Source organism: Phaethon lepturus, unplaced genomic scaffold (genome assembly GCF_000687285.1).
Source record: "Phaethon lepturus isolate BGI_N335 unplaced genomic scaffold, ASM68728v1 scaffold52169, whole genome shotgun sequence".
Lineage (NCBI taxonomy): Eukaryota > Metazoa > Chordata > Aves > Phaethontiformes > Phaethontidae > Phaethon > Phaethon lepturus.
The window spans coordinates 31,343-45,567 of NW_010562397.1; the positions used below are offsets into that span (position 1 = coordinate 31,343).

The 14,225-nt window shown below is 38.0% G+C and overlaps 1 protein-coding gene across 1 annotated transcript in view; it reads left to right on the plus strand.

Moving 5' to 3' along the window:
- ACYP2 (acylphosphatase 2, muscle type) overlaps positions 1-10,420 on the plus strand; it is a gene marked incomplete at its 5' end in the record, with an annotated part of 41,440 nt that extends 31,020 nt beyond the window's left edge. The window contains one exon of the mRNA XM_010294235.1: positions 10,306-10,420. Within this exon, the coding sequence (XP_010292537.1) occupies positions 10,306-10,420 (115 nt within the window). The remainder of the gene's footprint in view (positions 1-10,305) is intronic.
- Positions 10,421-14,225: the final 3,805 nt, after the last annotated feature.

A 14,225-nucleotide genomic window follows, 5' to 3' on the forward strand; every position in this document is an offset into this window, starting at 1 on the left:
CTAATGGGAAGTTTAGGAGGAAAGATCAAGCCCACTACCGTCATAATAATAATAGAAATAATCAGTAAATCTGGTTTGCTTTCTGTAGGTAGTAACTTTAAGTAGCATGTACCATAGTTGCCTCAAAGGTGATAGTTTAGGATTTCCAGTTCGGGTTTATTTTTGTAGAGGAAAAGATTTTTTTTTCTGGAAAGAAATTCCTATTTCTTGATTCATTTTATCACTGTTGCAAATAAACAGGAAAAAAAAAATTAGAGAAATAGTCTGAAAATCAGGCTTAATAAAAATGTGATGTAGTACTGCAGAGGAACCATTGAATAGCAGAGAGTCAGATCTTATTTCAATAAATATTAAAAGCCTTGTTTAAAATAACAATTTTTTTACATAAAGAAGCATTGAACCAAAATGTGTGTTCATGCTCTGATAGCTTCCTTAAATAGCTCGGAGCTTTAAGTGTGTTTATTTCTACTAAGTGAGTATATTCATAATGACAGTTTATAGACCACAGGAATGGACTTCGCCATAGGTGTGCTTGCAGCGTTGTTGCTGCTCACATGAATAGGTCTTTTTTTTTCTATTGAGCTTTTTGTGATATTAACTGAGAGTATAAAGCCTAATAATTAGAGATGTTACAAAGCAGATTTGAATAATGTATATATGTAGGAAATCAGGTAGCTTAAGGTTGAGAGTTACTTTTGTTATCTCTTATTCAAGATCTCAGCTGATATGATGAGATGCCTCCTGTCAGAGTAGTTTGGCATCTTCAAAGGCTTCTTTAGATGATGTGTTTAATACCTACTCCTGAAGATTGCCTGTATCATTTTATGGACTTAAAACCAAAGTGCTCACAAACAGTAATGATAAATGTATGGAACTTATAAAGCCGCCAGTGGAGAAAACCCAATCTTTTTAGTAGGTCTTTCAAGAATGTTATTTCTAATGTATATGAAATAAGAAAAACATCATAAAGAAGTAATATGTTAAAGAATCAAAATAATTTTCTTACTGTAAATGAAATACAACTCTGGGATGTGACTTCCATAAGGTATGGCTGTTCTTCCATACCGGACGGCATGCCAGAGGCTTGGCACATGCTGTTTTTAGGCTGTTTGTTGTGTCTGGAGATTTACCTCAAGGCAGATGAGGTAAATATACTTTGGGAAGTATACGACTGTTTCTAAATACAAGATCTATTTCTGTTATTTACAGAACAATACATAATACATAACAACAAAGCCTAGTTCTTGGTAATAAATCTAATCAATTGCAAAGGGGATTTTATTTCCAGAGAATATTATATATAATCTAATACCCATGTACACCGTGGGTACAGTGTTACCTTCCTTGTAAACATACCATGCTGGGCTCACCTCAAGAGTATATTCTGGTGTGCTGGAAGCCACAAATAGCTCTTGTCGAATAAAGAACATAACGGCTGTAACATATACTTATGTTAATATTTTTCTTCCTCCTTATTGTAGCTATATTTATAATGCAAAAAAATACAGCGTTATGAAAGAAGGTCTTGACAAAGCCCAAATCTTCTCATTGTGTAAAATTTAAGCAGACTATTAGCTAGTATAATCTACTTGGTGTTTTTCTGAACAGTTGTGCTCTCTAATAAAACATTATTAAAACATTTTCCTGATCTTTTAATTAATATACTAAAGTGTCTACTATTTTATATCACAGTTACTTTAAAAAAGCTCCTTGAGATTGCAGGTTAAAAAGATGGGTGTAACTGCTTCCTTTGAAAGTGTGCAAATTAAATTACCAAATTAAATCTCATGGTGTAAAGTCAGTGGAAAAAATGGAGCTGAGCTAGCTGAATGCTTAATAAGAAAATTCTAAAACACTTTCGCAAGCTATAGAGAAAAAGAAAAGTATTCTCAGTTGTTACATATTTTACTATCAACAGCATCCACTTCTATAGTGGCTAGACACCATATGTGTTGCAGTTATCTATAAAGGTAATTTGTAAGTCCCAACATACATTAATCCATTGGCTGAATAGTAAGAAGAAAATGTATGTGTAATGCAAACATATCTGAAGTATTTCAGCTTTAAATAGTTCTGGCTGAGATTTTTGTGACTATCTGAGGGGTGGTGTTTGTTTTTACTATAAAAATGGGCAGGCAGATGCTTCATGCGTATGAAAGCAATTGTACATGCACTTCAGTGTAAGGAACAGCTGGATGACCAAGTACCTAACCTGTGCTCACATGTGGATGCCTATATAAGGTACTTTGATGGAAACAGTCACTCTTGCATGTTTTGAAGTGAGCCTACCTGAAGTACTCAAACAGTGGTGTTCTAAGGAAAGGTAAATTTCTGCACACTCACCGCAACACTATTAAATATTCTCATTCAGACTTGCTCAGTGCTCTTTGATAATGCTTTAAAAATGGTGATGCTTCCCTTTTAAGACCTCCATCTTCTTGAATTGGAAAGGACCAGTTTGCAACTTCTCAGTGAGTTGTCTTGCTTTTCGGTCTTTTAGCTATGCTAAGTACTTGTGAAGTGAGGGAGACTTTTGAGGAAAATTGCAAGAATCCCAGTGGTGCTTAAAGGAATTCACTCTCTTTTGGTCTGGCATTATTCTTAGTTCTTATGTAATAAATCAATTTGTGTTTTTCTGTGTAAATCTGTCTTCTGAGAATTACACAGAAGATACAGGAAACATGATAATGTGGGGATTGGTCTTCATATGGCTTTTATGTCAGTCTTCCTTGCTGAACCTCATTACCAGAGAACAGAGTAGTGTTGTCTTTCAAATTCTTGATTGCATTTGTCATCTGCAGTTTTCTATCTTATTGGAATGCTTTCCCGGACTGTGGATACATGTTGGTTTGATATGAATCCTCCAACTGGATGGCTGTAAATGGGCTCCCTTTACTATAGTGGCTGTTTTATTTTTACCAGGATATATAATGAAATGGATTTTAAATAAAACTGAATTGATCAAAGTGTGATGATTCATTATGGTCCTCCATAAGGGTTACCTTATGGCCAAGGTAAGGGTTTAATTTTTAGGTATAAAATTGATGGTCAGAGGCAATAGAACTTTTTTCTTTGTTCAACTATAATACAGCCATTTGTTCCAAATAGTTTATGTGGGTGATGGGTGCCAATCAGTTTTGAAGCAGTAGAGCTAGCTTTCCTTTTCCAGAAGCCTGAATTGGTGTGCTAACAGGGACAGTTCCTCCTTATTTAAGCTTCCTGTGGCCTTAGATTTAATAGATGTGGAATGAGAAATAACTTTCAGTTGCATTCTGTGCAATGGAGTGGAGCTAGCCAAAATTCCTGGTCTGCCTTGTGAGCCAAATTGTACCCTGTAGAGGCAGACATATTACAAAGAAAAGACACAATAGGCCTTTTTGCTGCTTCTGGCTTTCCAGTACGTTTACTGCTTTGGGAAGATAAGACGCAAGCTTAACAGGAAATTCTCTTTTGTCTTGTACTTTTTGTAGGTCAGTGTGGACATAAAAGCTGTTTTGAGTTACTGAAATGGCTGAACTTGGTTTTACTTTTCATTTACTTCTTTACTCTTCTTTGTTGGAACAAATTTCTGCAGCATTGCTTAGTTTTTTCCAATAGATCTATGAAAGCAGCCAAATGTGACTTGCCTAACATGGTTTAAAAGAGTTATTCTGATAACTTTTTAATAAAAATACACTTCTTATGATCCCGTGTTTAAGTAAAAGATTAAATTCTACGTGAAGTTTACCAAAATGTATTAATAGGAAAATCCACAACAGGTCTTTGCATTGCATACAAGAAAAAAAATTCAGACTTTGTTTCAGTCATTCTGGGATAATTCCTCCTCCTTAAGAGGTAAAGAGACTTAACATGGGTCAGATATGAGTAACAAAGTAAATTTGAGGAACATAGGGTCAAATTCTGTGCTAATGCAAACTAGTAATGATAGCTTTTACATTAAAAAAAAATCTTGCCAATAACATACACAATGTGATGAACCTTAACATACAAGTAATTTTTCTCAGGTTTATGAATAGAAATGCAACACCAAAATACATATTTGAAGCTTATTCTGCATTGTGTCACACAATATCTTGGAGTCTGCTAATATGCCCTTGCTGTTGACATTACTTTCAAATAGTACCTTGAAGAAGAGCACTTTGTGTGTTCCGTAGAGAATGCTGGCGTTGAGTACAGCAGGGTTTGGCAGAAAAGGAAGAAATATAGAAAAATTAACAACATTCATCTGACAGCTGTGTTTAAAAATACAAAGTCAAACAATAGTTTTGATTAAATATCTTTCTCCCCTTCCTAAAACAGTTCCAGAACTTCTGCTAAATATCTAATGGTCTGAGAAATTCCTGTTGTTGGGATGCCCAGAGCAGTTAGGGAATGGGCAGCAGCAGTGTGGTCTTCCCCATGCCTACAGGCTACAGCTGTATTCTGGGGCACTGTGCCTGTGCCCGAGCAGGTTCCTTCATTTCTAGCCCACCCACTTCTTGTCCTGTGTCCTTAGACTACTGCTGGCTTTCTCTTTTTTTTTTTTCCCCTCTTAATCCTCTGAAGCAGCCTGTCACTTGGCTTTGATTTGGTGGACAATAAAAACTATTTATTTGTTCTAATGAATGTGCTTAAATTCCCCTTCCTTGCACTTTGCCTTGTTCTCCCTCTACTACTTCCCCCTCCCTTTTGCAGGTGTATATATATGCAAATGGCATGGCCATGCAATTAGGTGCAGACGTTTGATCCTGACCTAGTATGAACTGCTGCCAGCAGTGGTTTTGGTGGTGTATCAGGCAGTAGGTACAACAATTTAAAAACAAGCCCATACCCTTTGCCTGAGGAGGTGCAGCAGTTTCCATGGCAGCACAGAGACCCTTTGAGCAGAGCTGCATTTTGGGTCAGGTGGCTTCAGATTTTTACCCCAAGCTAGTTTTGAGAGCTAAAAAATTACTAGGAACAGAGGGTGAAGACTGGTAGGAGAAATTGACTGCATGTGTTGCTTGAGTCCTCTTGACCTTATCCTGCACTAAAATGGGAGAAGTAATTCTCCCTAGAATCTGTTTTCTCTACCTTTCTAAGGTCTTGATTGCTTTTGCTGAAATTAAAATGATAAATGTGGCTTTTTTCAGGCCACAGTATGATTCAGATCATGTCAAACAAAACAATATTTTCAAATGTGCTTTTGTTACCAAAGTTTTTGCCCTTCCTGCTACTTTTTCCACAACAACGCTGAACCCTATAAATCTTATTTCTAGATTCCCATTTTTACTATTAGGCTCCTGCAGCAGGTGTTAGGGACAATGGAATGGCTCTACAGTAAGCTGTGAGATATCTTTACTATACAGGCTACTGGAGGCTTTACCTAGATGTTAATTTCAGGTTTATAAGAACAAAGGTTTTGAGTAAAATATTCTTAGCCTTTTTGATTGTAGAGCAAAGCTTGAAAACCGTGGCTAAAGTTCTTCCCAAAAATTCAGAAGCCAGACAGCAATGAAAAAGAATTCCACATTTCTTTTGCAAAGATTTATATATCAGCATTTATGAAAACTTGACAGTACTGTTTCAGAATACAACAACATTTTGGAGGTATTTTATAAACATTTGCAATCCTAGTCTATACGCTGTCACAGATGTAAATACAATCTTCAAAAAGCAACATTCTCTCCAATATTTTATCCCAAACAAAGGGAAATAAAGCATAAATAAGCCAGTGCCTTTGTTTTCTCTCCCTCTAAATAAAAGCACGCATTTCTCTTGTTCCACTGTAAGTGGCACTGGTTAAGGTGAAGAGGAACAAACATATTCCTAAACTGTGCCTGGCTCACCAAGTATTAAGGTCATTTTCAGGTCTGTTTCTAGCACTATAGACTGTAAATTGCTCCAATCTCAGGATAAAATAGTTTGGCTTTTTGCATACAATAAATGAACCTACTGCAGAAGCTTCTTATGTATATTGATGGTTTGATACAGAGTCTAGCACAGGAAGAATGAGTAGTTCATTTACGTTCTTATTTGCTGTGCCTGCTCTGTAAAGGTGCAGAACGGCCTGTTTCTTCCCGTATCAGAGTTACTTTTCCCTTATGGAAGTACAAAGAGGCTTCAGTCAGAGGATAATGCCAACCAGGCCATTTATTTTAGAAATCTGTTTTATAGCACAGATTTCAGTTTGATTTCCTTGAATAAGATTTGTTTGTTTTTTTTTTTAAAGTTACTCTTTTGCATGGAGTATTCAAAGTGTGGGTTTTTTTTTTCCTAGGGCTGTGCTAGTTTTATCTTGTATTACAGAGGCAAGGCTCCTTAATTAACAGCTCCAGAGAACTCTCCAGGCTTGACCGGGTCAGGCTTCGTTCTGACAAGTTAACAGGTAGGCACGTGCGCCTGGGCTTGCAGGAGACAGCGGCTTGGAATGCTGTAGGCAGCCAGGCTGTTTCTGTGAGAACCTGAACTGGGGTGGTGCAAACCTGGCTCTTGATGTCCTTTTCCAATAAGATGTTGAAGGGGAAGTGCCCAGTTGCCTAGGTAGCAAGCCTGAGTCACTTAGCAAGGTTCGTTTTAGTTAATGAAATGATAAAAGATTGATGGATCCAATTGTTTTAAACTCCTAGGAGTAAGCCACCATGAATATGGGGATAGCAAAAGCGTGTGTTTACGTTTGGCTGGGAAGCTGTTTCAGGCAAGCTGTCCTCACCGGGCTGAGGAAGTAAAACTCAGACCTGAGAGAAAATCCCTGTGCTCTGAGTGGCTTCTGTACCGATGGCTGCAGTGTCAGCTGCGCTGGGGAGTGGTGTTCAGGTTTGTTTTGGGGTATTTTTGTGAGAGCCCTGCGCAGGTGTGGCAGCTGGGGCTGATGGGGCCTGGTTGCAGGGGATCACCTGGGAGTGAGGGGTGGTTGCTGGCTGTGAGGCTGTGGAGAAGCTTCCAGAAAGAGGTGGGTGGTCCATGCTGCCAACAGCCAATTGTCAGGTGCCACCTGTCTGAATGAACCAATCAGCTGGGTGTTTTCAACCTTGTGGCAGAAGGTGGGAGGGGGTTGCCGCGAGTGCTGCACAGCCTGAGGAGAGACCCTGGGGTGCTGGCCTGCCTGGCTTCTCGCCCAGACAGGGAGGTTGTATAACTCATAAATCTGTGATTAAAGTGTGTCTGAGCTGGTCTAGTCCCCACACAGCCAGTTTGGTTTCGAGCAGTGAGATCGGAGCATGGCCAGGACCGGTTGCATGGATATGCAATGCTTGAGAAATAAAACATGATAGGAAATGGCTCTTTGGAGATTAGCTCTCATTCCGGACTCACTGAAGCAGTGTAGCTTTAGAAATAGATCTTTCAAAATTGAAGAGCAAGCTCTATACTGTCCTGTCGCAGACTAAAGGAATGTCCTCATTTTGATTCAGATGTACCCCATGTGAGAAGCGAGGTGCAGGCTGTCTTTCTTACTCCTGAATAGAAGTGGGTAGCAGCAGTGAATTTTAAAATGGATGCTATAAATGGCAAGCTAAAACTCCAAATGCTAGTAGTTGTAACTAATCTCTGGCACACATTGGGTGATTTGAAAAAAAAAAAAAGAAAAAGAAAAAAATTTAAAAAATCAAGAAAGCTGAGTGAAGTAGGGAGGATACAGAACCTGTTCTTAATTCAGGTCTATTGATCTGGTTACTAATTGAAAGTTAAAACCATTTTAAAAATACTGCCCTTACCAAAGATATTGGAGATGACATTTTCTGCTCTGTAGATAAATGAGAAAACCACTATAACTGTGTACTACTTCTAGCAAATACCGATTTCCTGCTTTCTTAGCTTGTAAAAAATGTGCTGCTTCATAGTGTTCAGTGAATGGTCTGTCACCTGAGCAAAGTAAGGGAAAAATCAATGAAGAAAGTCTTATTGCAAAGTATTTGCATCTTGGTGAAGAACTGAGCCCCTGTAGTCATGCAAATCCTAGGTAGGGAGCAGTTCTGTAATACTTGCCTACCTCATGCATTAAATAAGGAATAAAAAATGTGCATCCTTTAAAGAGTTTCCATGGAGCTGGATTGTTTTAATTGGATTCTTATAATTTGTGCTTTATCCTTATTCATGTGAGAGTATATGGAGCTGACAATGAATAACGCTCTGTGCAACATTTGCAGAGTTACTTTCTTTCTGCAGTGGAACTTGGGAATTGAAAGCAGCCATGGATTAATTTTGGTCTTAGGTACAGTTGTGAAGACTAGGCAAGGAATATGTATCTTTTGGTTTTGTCTAGGACAAGCTCACCTTGTAAAATGAGAGGAAAAAAAGGGGAAAAAGTCTGTTCACTTGTGGATATCACGCTGGTCTTCTAAAATAGTACAGTTTTTTTTTAAAGTAACTCAGTATTTCAAATACATGTGTTTTTTTTTCTTGCTCAAGGACATCCAACTATATTAGAGACCTCTGCTAAATAAACAGGAGGGTCTTCAGATTTTTCATAATGTGGAGCAAAATGGACTGGTCTATTACTAGGCTTTTTTCCTTCTTGAAAGATGTGGTCTGCCTTTAGGGCTCTGGTGGAAAGTGGAAAGTTGGATTCCCCCGTTTCACTCACAGACTCCTATTCCTGTGTTGTACTCCGTACTGGAAAGGCTTCATCTAAAACAGACCAGAAGGGAGGTTGTTCACAACATGAGGCAAAGAACAAGAGGTGTGAAGATGCAGAAACATCTGACAAATATTTATTACTTCTAATTGCTGTATCCTAAATTAAGGCTTGTCACCTTTTGAACATGAGATACCTCTATCTGGTTTGTGTTTTCTAGGAAGTCTTTCTATATAGAGCTTTTACTTCAGTGGTCAAATAGGAAGGAGCTCATGGAGCTCTTTGGCACCGCAAGTCTATAATCCACCAAGTGTATTCCTAGGGTTCTATTTCAAAACACATGAGTAGTAGGACATACCTACTTTATTAAGAAAGTGGTAAGGATATAAATATTTCTTAATAATCAAGAGACTCTGTGGAGTTTGAAAAATGAGGTTAGTTGCGTAGGTCCTGAATACATGTTTGGAACTGTCTGTGCTAGTAATGAGACCAATCTTATGAAGGACGGGCACAGTTTGGAGAAAATTACTTGTCTCTGGTAACCACCTAAGACATACAAGATGTTTTGCAGTGTTACGTTGTCAGAAATTGTCTAAAAAAATAAAAATAAACCACCCTCTTGTCAGCATAGGGTCTCTAACAGGAGACACTGCTATACCTCAGGTGTTTTATTTACTGGCTGAAGATAAGCAATCTCTAGGCACAATTTTCATTATAAAGATACCAAAATTAAGTCTCACTGCAAGAACATTGCATTTTATAATGCTCAGTGTGATTTTTTTCAATGGATTAATTAACTGTTAATAAGATAACTTTTGTGGTCTTCAAATTGGGATTTAAATTCGTATTTTTTAATACTAACCACAGTTATGTATCTATACCGCTTTGTGTATCGTTAAAGTTATAAAATGTAACTGTGAGGAAATATTTTTCCTTAAATATGGTACAGTAAAATACTTTCTCTTTCCTATTTGTGAGACTTCAGTACAACAGAAAATGCTCGGAAAGTATTTTTTGTAAATAAACTTCTCTGCAAGCAGTGTCATCTGCTGCACTTCAAGTGTTTGTGCACCTCCTTTTATCACACAATAGTTTCATGACTGAATTAGGGAATTCCTGCAGGATCGGAATATAGTGGGTGTGGGTGTAGGAGCAGCCAGCCTCAATTACCTCATGTTAAGTTGTTTTCTGCACTATTTTTCTAGTGTGCTATGGAAGAAGGCGAGCACCAGCATAATTAAAGATTGGTTTGTAATGGAAATACATGCAAAATCACCACTTAAGAATTAGGAATGCCTGTGTAAAATTCAGAATTTATTATTACAGTTTAGTATTGCGTTGTGACATCATTTTGACTTTTTGTTTGCTCTATGTGTCTTTGCTGGTTTTGAACTTACATTTTCACTTCAGTTTCCATTTCTCTTAGTTGTTGGAAAAAGATAAACTGGCTGTTAGAATTCTTTCTTCATACTATTTTTCAATTACAGTGCTTTTAGATTCTTGCTAATAGTATTGAATCTGCAAAGCTAATATTTGAATGCTATCAGTAAGTACTTTAAAGGGAGCATTAAAGTAAACCTGCTTTAGCCTTTAGTTGGATGTGGTTTTATGTAATATTCTGTAATACTTCTTGAAATATTGACTTTTATTTAAATAAACCCCTTTATTTAAAAAAGGGCTGGGGTTTTTTTGCTTTTAAAGGAGAAAGGGTGTGAAAACAAGAGAGAAGTAAACTTATTCTTTATGTGCTAACCCTCTCATCTTTCTTGCAGGAAATCCTGGCTGACTAAAGTTGGAAGCCCAAGTTCTCGCATAGATCGAACAAACTTTTCCAATGAAAAGGAGATTTCCAAGCTTGACTTCTCAGGATTTAGCACTAGATACTAATAGAAGAAAACATCACTAAGCACAAAGTGATGACGTTTCTGCTGCATGATATTTTCTTGGCCTCTGTACAATGTCACAAGAGCATTTGGATGCTTTCTGTACTAGAGATAAAGGTCCCTGTTCACATGAAGTAAGAATTCTTATTTGACACCATGGAAGTCAACATCTAGTATCTAAAATGCCAATATCTGATTTATTTCATCTTGAAAGCTAGATAAGTGGTTAAAAGTGTCAGTGATTATTCGTGCACAGTGAGATTTGTTATATATAACTATATGGAACCTAATCTTTACATTGATTCATATTTTAGATGCAAAAGAATAAATTTAAGTTCTACTGTTTGTAATTTCACCAAAAATACTTAACTACAGAACTGGAACACTGAGAGATCTATTGGAACAGCTTTGTATTATAGATAATGTTGTTTGTGATAACTAGTTAAGATATAGTGGCAATTTAAAATAAATGTATGTTGTGTCAAACTAAGATTATCTTAACCAGCTCTGATTTAAAATTCTCTATAATAATGCAGACGAGTCTTGCAATGTGATGGTGAAATGCATGGCCCCTCACCCCTTTTTCCTTGTCTACCTACATCTTTCATCCATACTGACTATAAAGGACATTTTGGTCTTGCTTTTTGGATGTTCTTGCTAAAATTGAAGATTTCAGTTATTATCTTTACGGATGATATGTGTTTGCCCCGTAATTAAGAATGTATGTTGGAACCTGACTCAACATGATGCACCCACATACATCATATCAAGTACATGAAAGGACCAGAGAAACTTGAGTTATATGCTTGCAATAAATATTGGATAAGTCTTTGCAGTATTGGATGTAATTCTCATATATAGTGCTCTCTTCACAGGCACCAAGGAGTCTGTCAGGGCTGGAGCAGACCTATAGCCTCACTTCTAAAGTACTTCTGTGTCAGGATTAGTACACACACTGGAAGACTTTTGGTTAGATCTCTGATATAGCCAAGGAGGCACCTGCATGATCTGGCAGTACTCTCAGTTAATGAAGATTGGTGCGATCTAGGATGGAAGCTGATGCTGTAAGTCCCTGTAAGAAGTGTAGTACATAAAGCACAGTAATACTGCAGTAATGTTGTCATAGGGCCTCAGGTTGGCTCTGGGCACTGACAGAGCACTGGTATTTCCACTGGCTGGTCTTTACATCTTCTAAGGGTAGATGGTGTCAATCTAGGCAAATTCTCAAATTTGTGGTTTTAATTTCTGGAAAGGACATTAAATGTAAGTATTGTGCTTTTTCCTCTGTGCAGAACAAGGTGTGCACAGAAACGTATTTCTACTGACTACTAGATTTATTTTCACTGGGCCTTTGTGCATTAAGCAGTAAAATGTCCTTCTTAGAATTTGCAGGAGTTATTTTCAAACTGCACTTGACTTCTGTGATTATACACAAGCGTCCTTTGTTGAAGTCAGTGTCAATAACTCTTGTTCAGCTCAAATGGTAAATGGCAAAGTTGAAGTGTAGCAGTAGCTCAATAGCTGTTACATCCTTTCTGAAAACTGTATCCTGCCGAACAGAAGTAGTTTACATTTTCCTTGAAGCTACCTGGCAGAAGATACGCCCTCAGTCAAAGGCGTTTCCAGCCAAGTTGCTTTGCTCTTATTTTGAGCAATAATGATGGAGGAAGGCAGAAAACAAATGGCACATTAGATACGCAGGAAGAGGAGCCAAAGATGAAATAGTTGTTTTGACTTGTTGGCATAGGTGGAGCTGGATGCTCACAAGGACTCAGTAATTTTGCCCTGACTCCACTAGAAATGCAAGGCTTGAGGAAAGGGAAGCAGCTATGTAAAATGCTCACTTTTTGAGGGGAGAAAATGTGCAGGTAGAGAACTTTGAGAAAGTTGAAAGATGATGAAATCTGTATGTAACCATTTCTCACATATTGAGAACGAAAAAATATTTAAACTCTTGATATGCACTACAGCAAGGATTTTAGAATGCTTTTCCTAACCAAGAAGTAATTCAGCAGAAGTTATTCGTAATATGGTATTAAGCAAGCATAATATCTGCAATCTGCAGCCTATATGCTGTAGGCCAGATCTCTTGTTGAGTCTGTCACAAAGGTGGGTTTTTTCCTGTATCTGATAACACTCGGTCTCTGCTTCTGTGCTCGTTCTGAGCCTATGTGATGAAAAGGTTGATTCTGGAATACATCTATAACCTTCCTCTTTGAGTTTGAGTCAGCAACACTGATGTTTTCCATTTTCAATATCCACTTCCTTCCCATCAGTGATATGAGGCAAAAAATATATGCAGGTTCTGTAGTGAGTTCGTCTCTGAGTGTTTTTGATGTTATTAAAAAAAAATACATGTACTTTGTGTTGTGCCATAACGTATTTAAGTTTTCTAATAGTGCTAAATAAATTGCATGTAGTATGTTTTTCATTCTTAGAGAAGCTAAGATGTTGCTGAGCAAATAAGCATTACAGGCGTGTCAATGTTTCCCAGAAACCCTGGGTAGGGTTTTCAGAGGAAAAGGGAATGAATATCGCATTCCATACCTTCGAAGTTTTGAAAAGTCTTATAGCCAGTTGTACCTCTGGAGCATACCCATGTAGAGTTTTCTGAAGTGAATGGAGTTCCAAGGGGCAAAGGCATATCTTCCCTTATACTTCCTCATTCAAGCTGAAGGTGGAGGCCCAAGATGGTGATAACGGTAAAAATGTATTACATGGAAAAAAAAGTATGTGCCTGTGAATTTAGGGGTTGCTGAGGCCAAAGCCCATCTGTTTATCAAGCTGAGGAATTAATACTTAACTTTCTGGCTGCTGCTGGCATCTTAGTGCAAGGCAACAGGGAAACGCCTTCACAGACATTTTAGGCTTTTTTTATGTTGTATTGAAATAAAACTTTAATGCATCATATCTGTTCTTAACTGTTGTTGCATAGCCGTGTCTTATTCATGTGAATGCCTGCAGTACAGTTAGGAGCCTGTATTTGTCGAGGCATATAGCGAGCTTGAAGTAACTTGTTTTATGAAGAGGGAAATGTTTGATTTGCACAAAATGGCACCTGTGTCACTTGTGGGTAAGTAAAAGCTTGTAGGACTCTTGCCCAGGTGATCATCAGCAATAAGCAAATAATCCTGCATCTCCTTGGGGATATGCTACACACAAAATGGAGGCTTGTACTGGCTGCAAGAAAGAGAATAGATGGAAGTTTGTAAGTAGCTTACATGAGATGGTGTTGTCAAAAGCATTCTGAAAAGTAGTTGTCTAGAAAACAGTGTGTCATTGTTGCTCTCCTGAAAAGGCTGTTATAAGTGAACAGATACCAGTTTGTCTTTTATAACTTGGGTGACTTTTTCCAAGACAGATACTTTAAGACTGTTCAAAGTAACTTCTGTTCTCTGTCTGAAAGATCCTTCAGATCGAGTCAGGATGCAGTCCTGTAGTTCCAGCAGGCCAAGGCTTTTAGTGGTGAGCCTCTGGCATGGCGGGAGGTAGCAGTAGCTTCCTAGGTAGAGGAGTGAGGCTGGCTTATGTGCTAGTGAATTCGGGGGTTCTGAAGCTGCATGAAGAGCTTGTCAGAGGGTTTGGATGGGTCTGAGCAAGACACCTTCACATCTGGGGAGATTTGAGCCCTCTGTAGAATTCGGCTGCTTGGAAATATTTTTCCATGCTGCAAGTAGCATGTTGCTGTGTTACTGCAACTAATGAAGTGTTGTCTCGCACTGCATGCATTAATCTTCTCATTTTATTTAATCCTCAGATTCTGTTAAAGTATCATGAGTCCAAAATCATCCGATTTGTGGAAATAGAGT